This window comes from Colletotrichum truncatum, assembly GCF_014235925.2.
Source record: "Colletotrichum truncatum strain CMES1059 chromosome Unknown Contig_0001, whole genome shotgun sequence".
In the NCBI taxonomy this organism is placed as follows: domain Eukaryota; kingdom Fungi; phylum Ascomycota; class Sordariomycetes; order Glomerellales; family Glomerellaceae; genus Colletotrichum; species Colletotrichum truncatum.
Window position 1 is genome coordinate 2,439,091 of NW_027222398.1, and position 13,769 is coordinate 2,452,859.

Genomic DNA, 13,769 nt, shown 5'->3' on the forward strand with positions numbered 1-13,769 from the left:
GTAGGCTGCGCATTTGATTCCATAGAGAGTCAGGGCTACGGTCTTCTGTACAGTATGCCTCAATCCCTCGTTGGAAATGAATTAAACAGAAGCGTACAGAGCGTTCAACCTGCCATGCCCATGGTCTATGCTCTGGGTCACATTCCAGAGATAGATATTTCCCAAACCCTAGATAATTAGTTATAAATCGGTTCTGAATCGGTTTAGAAACTATTAAGAACCCATACCAATAAGGTTTTTATGGTCTTGATCAACTGTAATACCTAGTAGACCCCTACCATGAAGGTGTTTCCACTTGACTTTATATCCAAATTTCTTATAAAGTAGTTTAAACACAATTGTATACATCTGCTGATACATTTCTGTACTTTCAGAATTGGTAAAAACTCGGATAAGTGGAATTGCTAAAATAGTTAGGAATCTGTTAAGAATCCGTTCTAAATCGATTTAGAAGCGATTACGCACCTTTCGAAGATATCGAATTATACCATCCCCAAATAACCTCAACTTCCTCCTTTCCAGCTAGATGTTTATAGTTTGTATCTACCTGGAAAGTATTAAAAGCCTCTTTCTTCCATAATTCAGCTTGCTCTGCATGAAATACAATACATAGGTATGTATTGCCGTCATCATTAAAGTACTGAATATACTATAAGTAAATTAGTATTGAACCCGCTCAGAACCGATTCAGAATCACTTCATACCCGAATTTGACGCCTAGTTTGAGCATACTGGTATTCATACCAAATCGCTAGACGTGAACAGCCTGCTGGAAAGCTAATTGCTTCTTGTTTACGGATAATTGAGCGTAAGAAGTCTGTATTTGCTAGACTTTGATGAACGCTTGTAATAGTCTGGCTATTATAAGTATCACAGAATTCCTGAAGTTCGCGAGATTGTAGGAATGCATCTAGAATCAGTACTGGATTAGTTCTGAATCGGTTCGGAAACGATTCTAAAAGGATTCTCACTTAACCCCGTTCTAGGTTGATTGATCTTCTGGACTACCTGTTGCAGCCCAGATATAATACCAGCTGGGGCTCTAACTGGTGGTGGTGGTGGATGTAAATGGACCCCATGAGAAGTTAGAAGAATAACTGGGGTAGCTTCTAGATCAAGCGGGACCCAGAAGTTCCATTTTACTGAACACGTAATTTGAAGAATTGTTTCAGGAACGATATGATTAGCGTCTAGATTGATTCAGAATCAGTTGGGAACCCATTTGGATTCGATTCGATACTAATTTACTTACCGCATCGTGTAATTCTCCTCTTATTGCTAGCAAAAAGATAACAGCTATCAGTAGGGGAGCTTTCTTCTATACTTCCCCCTTGAAGTATAGTTTTGATTAGAGGTAAATATAGCTGGAATTCGATTGGAGGAAAGCCAATATAATGGTTTTCTCCTTGGAGACTTTGTGACCAGCAGATGCAGCGGGCTGTGATCTGGGAAGTTCCTGGAATATACTAAAGTGATTCCGAATCAGTTCCAAATTGATTCCCAATCCATTCAGAAAGGCTTCTTACCCCATACTCTGTATTAACTACTTCAAGACTACATCTTTCTGTAAACGGTCGGCAGGCGGTATGTTGTTGGAAACGTTTTATCTGTGCTTGTGCCCATCTATTTATAAGTATTAGTATATTATTTCTAAAAGGGTTCCGAACCCGTTCGGAATCGATTCTGAATGCTTACGAAACTGCTTTCCGTTTGAGATCATACTGTAGTACCTCTGTTCGTAATGCTTCAATACTTTGCAAGATTTCTGGGGTAACTTTCTGATGCTTCCAGCATGGAAGATTCTGATCGAAATAAGAGCATGCCTTTCCACCTGTACAAGTGTAAGTTGAACGTAAACAAATAGCATTTTGAAGGAATGCTGAAGTCGTCCGTTTTGGTGGGAATTGCCGGGCATGGTTGTACTGAATCTGTGATGTAATTAGTTCTGAAGTAGTTCGGGATCGATCCCGGATCGATTCAAAAGTAGTTCGTTTACCATTCTCCAAGGCGATTTAATATCCTCCTTATTTAAAGTCTTTATATTAATAACATAAAGGACTCCATTCTTACTTGTTTCTGGATATTCTATAAATGTAGGTAGAAAGATTACTTTTTGAGCAAGTACATGAACATCCCTGAGGCTATTATGCCCAGAACGGGTTGCCTCTGATGAAACAAGTGTTGGAGGTATTTCTGAATCGGTTTCGAGTTGATCCTGAATCGATTTAGAACTAATTCCAAAGTCGTTCTTATATATCCCTACCTCCTCATTTACTGGTAAGCCAGACTGGGCCTGGGCTGGTAGTTGATAGTAAAGATTTAAGTCTTCTTCAGCTTCTGCATCAAGACTAGTAGGTTCTAATAGAGGACTTATTCCCTCTAGGCGAGGGAAGAGATTTTCAATCGATTGAAGAGCCATTGTAAATCGATTCGGAACGGATTTGGAAGCGTTTAAATGTCGTATGTTCTTACAAAAAGTATGTCAAGGGTGAGGTTTCAAACCGCGCTAAGGAATTTCAACCTGACCATAGCTAACTAGCTGACCATGGTCAGCTGATCTCAGGGTAGCCCCACAAATCACAAAATAAGTGGGTAATTGGTCAGGTTATCCCCCCCCCCCAATGGTCGCCTTGACCACACCCTCCTCAGTCATCAGTTTGTGAGGCCAGCAGAAAATACAAGACAAGGGATGGTCAAGCGATAGTAACTAAAAAGCGCACTAGCAGGCCATCTATTGAATGGTATATGCGCAAAAACATAAAATATGTGGCCCGTGATCCTCGTCACCGCTCTACGAGTGGGATTATTTTGACGCACAGACTAATAGCGGAACTGCCGGAGAGCCACAGATTCCCATAATCGATTCCCATCCGAGCTCAACGTGATCGTGTAGGGCAATGCCAGGTGCACAGTCTGGCTTGCCACCGTCCATCAAGCTGATGTATGTCATTACCCATGTGTTGGCGCACGACCTTTTTGTCAGATAACCAACTTGAAAAGAGAAAGGATCAGTTGTGTGATGAGTGAATGGTATCCAGGCTTGAGTTTCAGCTAATCGTGGCTGTGCAGCATCAACAGCATGCTACCCAGTTTAGAGTTGTTCATGCGAAAGGGCGGCCAGATCAAGAATTGAGACAGGCAGTAAAAGCCAGAACCATATGCCACGATGGTCCTGGTTCCTGGGTGCTGAGGATGCATGCGAGCGCAAGAACCACAACTGCCAGCGCATTTCGGGATCGGCACACGGCCGCCACCAAGCTTTTTAGATGGGTTGCCCATGCATGCTGGGTGGAAAGCCCCGCAGAGAGGTGACTGATCGCCTCTAGTACGGATAGGGCTATCCCAGATACAACGGCTGTGGTGGATCTCTTCCGCGCCGACCGCCCATTGCCAACATTCATCTTTCAACATGGATTTTCCCCTGAATGAGCCCCTGGATAACCTCGACCTACCAATCACTTCTTAGTGCATGGAAACAGAGACAACGAAGCCACGGCGTAAAATGGTCCAGTCCCGTTCCACGACGCCTCAACGGTTATTACTCTGCGTCTCATGTTTGATGTGAGGAGAAACAACAAGTGGTTGAGCCAAGCCTCGCTCTCCTTTTCTTCTGTGTCCACGAGCGGAACAGGATCCGTCCGATATGCTGACCACACTTGTTTAAAGTACTCAACATTGAACGAAAAATACCAAACAAAAACCCAGCAAGCAAGGCCAATGACTCGTCTGCCTGTGAAACAATCGTCGTGCTGCATACATATATATGTGGCTGGCCATACCCGCTTGCGCCCCCTTTCCCCCGCCCCCAGCTTTTGTTCCACTTAGAGCCACCGTGACATAAGGAGGCAAAAAAGAAGAGAAAACTAAGCTACGACCCGTTTAAAGCGCGCAGAATAAGAACGAGATTAACGACAGTCATCACGGCTGAACATTATCCGCTGGACGAAACAACAGCACCTGTTTTTTCTCGTCATATACGACAGGGCCATGATTGTGGACGGTTACGAGTGTGATCTTGACGAAAAAACAAAGAGAGATTCCATGGATATTGACGAGAAAAGCACCGCCTTTTCTGAGGCCCAAATATCTGCATCAGTAAGCAGCGCATTGGCCCAAAACTACCCAACATTCTGCACCGAACAGCCCTGACTGATCCTCTTTTGCCGATCTAGCCGCCCAACACTAGGAGGCACACCATCAACACGTCAATGACAACAACAATCATACCAGAGCCGACGCCTCCGGCACACGATGCCCAACGCAGATTTTCTTGGTTCCCGCGATCAGCGACGCCGTCTCTTCGCAGCCCCACATACCGCCGGCGAACGCCGAGTCCGTTCGACGACGATGACTACTCTTACTCTGAAGGAAACCCGTTTGGCGAGGACTCGAGAGAAATGAACGGACACGGAGAAGGAGAGCGAAATCACGAGGAAAACCCTTTCGAGGATTGCGAGTATGAACTGCCGCCAAGAATGAAACAGGAGGGCACATGGACCAAGTTCAAAAAGGCAATGAGTCCGAAGCGGGCAATCAGTAAGTGGCGGTATCGTAAGGTAAAACATGGTGTCTACAGGCCCGATGACCCGGATCATGGTGATCGCGGGGGTCTGAACGGGCCGGTTTCTTGATGGGTTGATTTTTTCTTTTCTTTTTCGCGGAGTTTTCTTTTTCTGGTGGTTTTGGAAAATGGTTCGAGAAAACATGCGATGAGAGCAAGCTGGGGTCTTGCTCTCCCACGCAAACATGATACCAGGAGGCCACAATTTGGATGTTGGCGTGTTTATGCCTGTATTTCTGTTGATCACAAGAGCTGAGCTCTCGAAGACGATATCAAAAGACATTTCAAGATGAACAGAAATATATAACCTTGGAAGACTCCTGTTTCGAAGTTGGAGGCACGCAATATCGGGACAGTCGCTGATGCGCCTTCACCATTGACTTAACGGTCGTGTCAAAATTTCACTACCACTCGATATCCAAATCTTCCTGCAAAACATATGAAGTTGCATTAAAGTTGCGCTGTCGATTCAGTGGTTCCACGCCAAGTGACTCTCCGCTTAGGTTTCGGTCCTACAAACACCTGTCAATGTCTGAACATGGGTTGCATTAAAGCATGAGAAAGCTAATTTGATTTAGTATAGCTCTCTAGCCATGGGGCGGCGTTCAGATTTCTGGATTTGGTCCAATCTCTGGTTCCTCTTGATTAACTTTCATCTGCTACGTAGGTTAGACCTTCAGTTATCAAAGTTGCCTCGGATTATTTCTTGTCGGGGGCGGTCCGTTTCTCGTATGTGCAGATTCTCCTCGTGAATAGCTGCTCGCGTTCACTAAGAGAATAAGGTTCTTGGTACTTGCCTTGCATGACCGATTGAAGGATAGATGCCAAGGGTTCATTCATGCTTGCATATTTCACTTTCTTTTTGTCGCTACCTTCATGTCCAGTTTATGCTTCTGAATTTCGCACTTTTGTTATGTGCCATCAACGCTCTTAAGAAATGGTACGTTTAAAACCAGAAGTACATAAGCTCAGGATCATGAAACTCCCAAACGGGAACCTGGGTCTGACAAACTACGGTATCATCATGTTTTATCCTTTTTCAGATCAAAACTTGCACCGCCGAGTAGTGTCATTGCAATTTATCGATGATAACCTCTCCGTCCTATAGCAACAATTATGTTTCAACATTATCGTCTACCTGTCATATGACATCTAAGACTTCGGTGGCAGTGGCAAAACAGGCCATTCATAGTCTCTCTTGATCTCCGTCTGGAACGTCCATTCTCCTGGTCCAGTAACTTCCGTCTTCTCGCTTGCCTCGTTAGGTAGAATGATTTCCGCAGTGACACCGTACGGGAGGGAAACCTTGAGATTCAGAATCTCACCTCCCTGTTCATTCTTTGTCGTTTGCCACGAGCAATCTATATTTCCATAACGAGTGAGATGAGACGCAGAAGCATGCGAGAACTCCGCTCCGATAATTGGTGCAACCCGACACTTGGCCCAACCTGGCTCGAGCCGCTGAAGACCAGAAACTCTTTCAAAGAGGAACCTGGCAATGGCTCCAAAAGCGTAGTGGTTGAACGAGGTCATTTCACCCGGGTTGATACTGCCGTCCGGCAACATTGCATCCCACCTCTCCCAAACAGTCGTCGCGCCCATCGTGATCGGATACAACCAGGAGGGGCATTCCTTCTCCAACAACATGCGGTATGCGACCTGGACGTTTCCTGTAGCGAACAGCGCCTCGCAAACGAACGGCGTGCCAGCAAAGCCAGTTGCGATTTTGAAGTTGTTCTTCCGTACCAACTCAACCAGTCGTGTGCCCGCGCGTTCTCTTTGAGAAGGAGTTAGAATGTCCAGACAAATAGCCAAAGCATACGCTGCTTGCGTGTCCGAGACAACTCGTCCATTTTGAGTGACATATTCTTCATGGAACTGGGCCTTTGCAGCCTCTGCCTCTTGCTCGAATTCAGCCTTCTTAGCATCTTGACCTAGAATACCCGATATACGAGCAATCAGGTTGAGACTTTGAATGAGGAACATGTTGGCGACCATCCTTGCGTCCGTAGGTGATTTCCAGGGCGCATTTGGGGGAGCAGCTGGATCAAGCCAGTCCTGATTCCAATGAGTTAGCAATGTTTCTGACGTTAAGGATTTAAACATTCGATACGTACCCCAAGCTGGAATACAACGGGATCCCACAGATGCGTCGCCCCAGACTTGTTTCTCGGCAACACCTTCATCCAAGTCAACATGCTGTTGTATTGTTGAGCCAAGATGGACTTGTCGCCAGTCTCCTGGTACAACGCCCAAGGTCCAAGAATCGTCACGTCATGCCAGATTGCGCATGGGATTCGCCTGCACCAGATCGGGTCCGGCAGCGTCGAGTTCGGACTGACCATGGGAGGCACGCCATTAAGAACACCCTGGTCGTACTCCAGGTCGATGAGCCAGTTCTTCAGCATTCCGTAGCAGTCGTATATAAGCGAGGCTGTCGGCGCGAACAACGCTAGGTCACCAGACCAACCCAATCTCTCGTCTCGCTGAGGACAGTCGGTTGGTACCGAGAGGAAGTTCCCGCGCATACCCCAGGTTATGTTTTGATAAAGTTTGTTGAGCAGTTCGTCTGAGCATGAGAAAGATCCAACAGGCTTCATGTCCGTGTGGCATACAACTGCTTCAACCGAAGACATGAGGTCACCTTCGCCATGCCATCCCTCGATTTGGGCGTATCTGAACCCGTGGAAGGTAAATCGAGGTTCGTAATGTTCGCCTTCAGCTGCACCCTTGAGGGTGTACTCGTCGACGGCCTTGCAGATTCTTAGCGGCCGGGTTCCCAGCTCGCCGTTCTCCAGGACCTCGGCGTGTGAAAGGATGATTTTATGACCGCGAGGGCCTTTGATGTTCGTCAACCTGAGGTATCCTACCAGGTTCTGTCCAAAGTCAAGAATAGTCTTGCCGGATGGTGTCGTGATTTTCTCGACGGGCTTGACAATTTCTATTCTTCTGACCGGTTCTCCGTACCCAGAGGTCAACGCAGTAGACTCTGGCAAGAAAGGCAACACCAGAACTGGATCCCATTGGGCATCACCAAAACCTTTGTTGTTGTTAGGCAAAGACCAGCCAGGGATCTCAAGTGTGGCGTCGTATTTCTCTCCGTCGTAGATCTCGGCAAGTCTTATGGGCCCCTTGGTGACATGCCAGGATCCATCAGAACCTATTGTTTCCGTGTGACCGTCTTCGAACGTGAGTTCCAACTGAGCGATCAAGGCCGTATGAGGGCCCCAGATATTGCGATGGCCACCCGCGAATCCAATGCGGCCTGAGAACCAGCCTTCCGCAACTCGAACTCCAATACAGTTGCTCGGGTCGTCTTTGGATATGAGAGCAGTGACATCGTACGTTTGATACTGCAGCCTCCCCTCATACGTGGTCCAACCCGGAGCGAGAAAATAGTCGCCAACTCTTTGCCCATTGATCTCTGCCTCATAGACACCTTGAGCTGTGATGAAAAGGCGAGCCTGTGCCACAGGGCCACTGGTTGAGAACTCTTTACGGAAGAGTTGCTCGGGATCAGGTGCTGAAGTGCCTGGGCCCCAAGGGGCTGCAATACGCTTGCACTGCCACTCTTGTCTGTCTAGAAGTCCTACTTCCAAGGAAGATGGCTCGCTCCAAGGAGTTGTCTGATGAGACTCATCCCATGCTCTGACTCGGACCGAGATCTTCTGGCGAGATTGCAGTGGTTTCTCAAAAGGCCAGGGAACTAAGGTGGACTGTGAAGAAACTATTTTGGCCGTCGCTACATGTTGCTGTCCCTTGAGAGCCTCATGTTCGGACAGCTCGACTTCATATCCGGACTGCCTGAAGTTGGAGGGGGAATTACTGATCTTCCATGACAGTCTTGGAGTAGTCTCATGCACCCCAATCGTGTTTGGGGGATGGTAGTGCTCAAACTGGACATCAGTTACCGCAGCCATGATTTGTCACTGTGCCAACAGTTAGCACAACATCAGAAGGGGTTCGAGAAATTGATTACCTAGCTAGCTAAGATGAGATATTGGAGGAGTTGTTGGCCTTGGTGAATACCGATTGGGACATGTGCGTTTTCATGCGGAAAATAAGCTGCCAAACCCCTCAACCCTCGGTGCGCATTGCACCATGTCTTGAGATGCATGATGTCCTCGGGTTGTTCAAAGCAATAGTACCGAGCATCTTTGACCCCCAACGTAACAGAATGATCTACTTGGAGGGCACCTGGGCCGGACATGCAGATGCAACGCTGAGCTAGTGGTATCCACCCGTATCCGTACGTATTCCGTATAAATGCGGAGTCGTTCCTCTAGGATCTCGGAGCGGGGCAAAAGCTGAGTTGCCGTTGTCGGTATTTTTATGGGGATTTGGATCTTGTAGAAAAGTAACAATGGAGAAAGTCCGACATTTTTAGTATTGAATAACTTTGGAGAACGATGCGATCTAGCAGCCAATATGTGATACCAAGTTATGCTTATTTGCCATGGAATAGAAAACATTTGGATCTCAAAATATGTTTACTGGTTTAGAAGCATAGTCTAAGCCGCTAATATTGATTTCTTTCAAGTCTGGTTACTCTATGGATCCAAATAAAATCTGGTCGCATGCAGCCAGTTTGGTGTCATTTGATACTAGTAAACAAGCCTACCTTGGTTACTTATTTTATCAACCACCTGCCGATTTAGGTTGGAAAACCTCACCTGGAGCCTGCCAAGTTGAGGGACCTGGGTTATACGATATAGAATGAGCTTAGTGTGGGGTATTTGGTTCTCAACATGCACAATGCAAGGCACAGGTGTTAATTTAATCTTCAGAGTAATAGGACACAAATACCTCGGCATATCAACCTTCATCGTCATGTTTATCCAGATAAATGTTGATCACATACTATCTACCCAAATATAGAACGAGCTTGATTAATCGAAGAAAGACCATCTGTAGCCGAAAGTACGGATCCGGGAAGTCAACGGTGAAGTAGTTGGATGGCAAGGTATCTGTTGATGAAGACTCTAGGGACCAGAGAGTCTATACATTTATGGGCTTTATTAGGATATCTGACTTGCGAACTTACACTTTCAGGTTAAGCTTAGCCAGTGTTCTCATAACATCCTTGCATCAACCTTGTCAGAACTTGTCTAGTACGCCTCGTACTATTTGAGGATGGAGGTAATCAGCCGTTAACTTCGAATTACTACAGCTCGGCTGAAGTTCAGGGTCATTTGGCAAAGTGCAAAGGAATGCCTGATATTGCCGTATCCAACGCCAAAACTACATTATATGCATGCACCTAGATCTGAAAGAGGAGTAGCAACTTGGACGAAAATGCAGGGGATGGCATGGATTTGTGAAAGGTAACAATCATGGAGTTTTCAACCATTGATAAATTTCCTATTTTGATCTGATCTGAAATCGGAAATAGTCTCAACGTCATTCCTGTGGCTCGTTCCAGTCCAGTGAGTCCTGTCATATAGACTCGGTGGGTAAAGCAGATCCACTGAACGGTTCACTCATACACTATCATGCATTGGATCGCACTATGGGGACTCTCGCTTAGGGGCCCCAGGGCGCAATGAGATTTGCAGCACAGCCATCTTCACAAATACTCACCCCGCAAAATTGTTTGCCGAGGGATGCATGGGTGGTTTGTTGTAGCAACCTCTATGCGGCAACGTCATCGGTCATTACCAGTCTTCTGGTCAAATCCCCTAGTACTTTCAGAGGCACCATGCTTCTATAGATGGTAAACTAATATCTATTATAACTGGCAATTGGCAGGTTTCCTTCTATCACCAGCACCATGTTTGGCCTAGCTTAATGCACCCGTCACCTTGGCATCCTTCTTAGTGTTCGCTTCGAATCCCAATCTCAGTAGAGCAACCCCGTTAGCCAAGGCGCAGTTCTTTCAGCGCTTGTTACCTTCCATCACCACCGATCTTCATAGAAGTACTAGTGGTGGTTCCTGTGAATCCGAGCTTTATTTACAACTACCCGCATTTCATTTGACAGGATCTTGGGTAGCAATTTAGCGTATATTCGTATGCCGTATTTTCGTATCCCCAGTTTTAATCGGCACTTCCGGGGCTGACTAGCTGTCAATGTTGAAGCTGAAGACAAGAGTATAATCATAGAGTACTACATTGTCGAAAATACTATAAAGACCGCTAGTCTGCCCTGACTATGAGAATGCTTTCAACCAGGCTGCCCTCAGACGACCATCTCCCGACACGCCTCGCTGTTGTAGCCAGTTCACTCCTCCACAATGCTCTCAACTGCCATCGTGCTGGCTTTGGGCGCCACCATCTCAACCGCGCAGTCCGTGCCGTCGCCTCCTGCGCCGGAAGCTTTTCAGATTGTTGAGCTCCCACTCCCTCCCGTCGCTCCCAGCAACGATCAGGGTGCCTGTACAACGGAAATCAACCCTCGTGGCACTGGCTGTATCGCCAAAGCCGTAGGCGAATTCCAGTCAGGAGACTTCACCCCTGACGGCAACAACGTTGTTGTCAATGTCGAATTCGTCGGCGGCGCAGCGGGCAGTATCTACGCCGGCGAGCAGCTCATTCTTATCAAGGCTGACGGTACCAACTTCACTTCTGGTGACCCTTGGAAGTGCCTCAGCTGCGGCGTCCCTGCCGCCAATGCCGTCTCCCTAGACCCCCAGCGAGACTACCCTCACGTCTTCAGAAGCGGTACCAAGGCTCTTTGGGGCCACAACATCCTCGACTGCGGCGGCGAGCTTCTGGAAAGTAACACATGCACCCCGAACAACACGCACATTTATCCAATTCACTGGAATACTGCGGTGGATGGGTCCGGCAAAGGTGGCAGCCCACGTGAGATTCGCCTCCACCCCGACGATGTCCATATGGGCTGGAGCTCCTTTACCAACAATGGCGGCCAGTTTGCTTACTTTGGGCGTCTTGAGTTCAATGCCAAGCCTACCGTCGGAGAGCCCCTTGCTCCGCGATACGACTTGGTTGATGTGAACCTCCTTGTCGACCCTACTCGTTACGAGCCATACGTTGTCAACGGTACAGAACTGACGATCCGTGATGACACCATCAACGTTGGCGAGCTGCGCGGTTTCAGCGGCAATGGTGATGAGATCACGTACATTGGCAACCCCCGCGAGTCCAACAATATTGATGTCTTTGCTGTGCACGTCGAGACGGGTGTCGTCCGCAGACTGACCAGCCACCCCGAGTACACGGATCCCATGGCCTTCTCAGCCGACAACGATTGGTTCATCGCCATGGACACTCGTGGTACGGACCGCCAGATGTGGATGTCAGGCATGCGTGGAATTCCCCCGCTCATCGACCTCGTCGCGGTGACCGTCGCGTCCTCCACGCGCAACAACGGACCCCGGCGATTTTTCCAGCCCATCCTGATCGATCGCTACGGCGATCGCGGGGATTACTATGGTCAGCAGATCAACGCCGCGGGCGATGGCAGCAATGGCGCCGTCAACGACCCGAACTGGAACGGCCGTGCGGATCCTGCTTTCTCTCACGACAATACAAAGATCGTCTTCTGGCAGGCCCTTGTCGTTTCCCCTTCGTGCGGTGGAGTTAACCCGCTCCCCTGTCCCAAGTCTACTGCCCAGGGAGGACGAGAGTACCGAATCATGCTGGCTCACCGCACCAGCCGCAAGCCCACCAGCCCTGCTCCGGTGTACAAGGTTCCCGACCAGATTCCGTGGGCTACCCCTTTCCCCCCCGGCGCATCCACCCCGGATTCTTTTGGGGTGAAGCCCGGCAACTACACTCTTCGTGGCAAGGTCTCTGGCTCTGCGGACGTTGTCATCACCCCCGACGCAACCAGCGTCAGCGGCCTGGGCAGCGTGTCAGTCAACTACACCGACTTCTCCGACGACGGCGACCACATCTTGAACGGCCACGAGGACGTGACCGTCAAGATTTTGCTGCCCAACTTCTGGACCAACCAGGTGGACTGGGTTTCCGACATCGTTCAGACTGGAGTCGTGAACGCGACGAAGAAGACCGGCCCCGGTGGTTTCCACCTGATTATTGATGCTGAGCTGAACGTCTTTAACGCCAATGGCACTTTGACTACTACGATTGACGGTGTTGAGTACACGCAGCCGGCTAATGGTTCTTAATTACTCAGTTACTTAATTTTGTTAGGGGCCAAGATGGACGTGGTCCGAGTAGATACATAATTTACGTTCTTCATTACATAACTTATTCCTTTTCATTCTGCTGTTACTGCTCTGCTATTCGTAGCCTCGATTTCGGGTTGTCTGATTCGAACGTGTTAGCTTGGACCTGACAGACTTCCCCGATGGCCGCCGGGAATCCGAGAGAGGCTCAGCACCTAGGTAAGCAGAATCAAGAATATCTGTGAAAGACAAGCTCTTCTAATCTACCTTTCCAAGCCAAACCAAGAGCATAGCCGTCTTGGCAGGAGGATAAGTGGGAGAACTACAAACTCCATGGGAGAACGGTCTTTCTACGCCGATAATGCTACTCAATCCTTTCACCTGGCCACAAAACCCCACTCCGCCACTCTCTAAGGATGGTTAACATGAGCCCATGATTAGCATACCGCGCTCCAGATTCCTAAAATTCATTCAAAAGGAAAGACCTAGCAGAACTTTTTGCCAGTTTTGGTGATGACTTCAACGCTAGTCTGGTTCAACAGTGAGAAACCAATAGGAAACATCCGTATACGCAAATACGCGAGTCGCGCATGTTCCTTCCACTCTGGTGGGGTTACTTTGAACCAATACCACATCAGAACAACAATCAACAACCATCTAACCATATTAACAACCATCATGTGGTGACACATGATAATACCCCGCAACTAAGACGATTCCTGGAGAACAGTCGTCCTCGTCGGGAATCTTTGTTCCCCCCCCCCCAAGGGCCGCCATTAGCCCATGTAGTGTTTGCGGGGTCCCCATCCCCCCCGGATGGAACATCCCGTGTGTAAGCTCGGGGTATGGGGGAGTCTCCGAATACGAACAAGCAAAGACGGGGTCTTGCTGCGAAGAGTTTGGCGCAAGCAGTCCTTTTTCGGTCCTTGGCCGTGGCTCTCAACTCAGCTAGTGTTGGTCTGTCGGAAAACGGCGGATTTGATTTACATGGCGTGGTAAACACATTCTGTCCGGATGCCGCCGATGGCTTCTCGGCATCTGTCGGAAGTTTCGTGGTAATGCAAGCCGATCATCGCCAAGTAAAAAGGGAAAAGAATTATCAGCCGCATTTTTTTC

At 48.2% G+C, this 13,769-nt stretch overlaps 3 protein-coding genes across 3 annotated transcripts; 2 read left to right on the forward strand and 1 right to left on the reverse strand.

Annotated features, from left to right (window-relative positions):
- Positions 1 to 3,987: 3,987 nt before the first annotated feature.
- Positions 3,988 to 4,631, forward strand: CTRU02_200615 (uncharacterized protein; the record flags this gene model as incomplete). Its single annotated transcript, XM_036718624.1, has 2 exons — positions 3,988 to 4,095; positions 4,173 to 4,631. 2 exons carry the CDS (start codon positions 3,988 to 3,990, stop codon positions 4,629 to 4,631), a joined length of 567 nt encoding a protein of 188 aa, XP_036589624.1.
- Positions 4,632 to 5,713: 1,082 nt separating this feature from the next.
- Positions 5,714 to 8,481, reverse strand: CTRU02_200616 (bacterial alpha-l-rhamnosidase domain protein; the record flags this gene model as incomplete). The annotated part of the gene is made up of 2 exons (XM_036718625.1): positions 5,714 to 6,619; positions 6,679 to 8,481. The coding sequence occupies 2 exons, from the start codon at positions 8,479 to 8,481 to the stop codon at positions 5,714 to 5,716; spliced, it is 2,709 nt and encodes a 902-aa protein (XP_036589625.1).
- A 2,312-nt stretch (positions 8,482 to 10,793) lies between these two features.
- On the forward strand, positions 10,794 to 12,653 carry CTRU02_200617 (saponin hydrolase precursor; the record flags this gene model as incomplete). Its single annotated transcript, XM_036718626.1, has 1 exon — positions 10,794 to 12,653. The coding sequence occupies one exon, from the start codon at positions 10,794 to 10,796 to the stop codon at positions 12,651 to 12,653; it is 1,860 nt and encodes a 619-aa protein (XP_036589626.1).
- Positions 12,654 to 13,769: the final 1,116 nt, after the last annotated feature.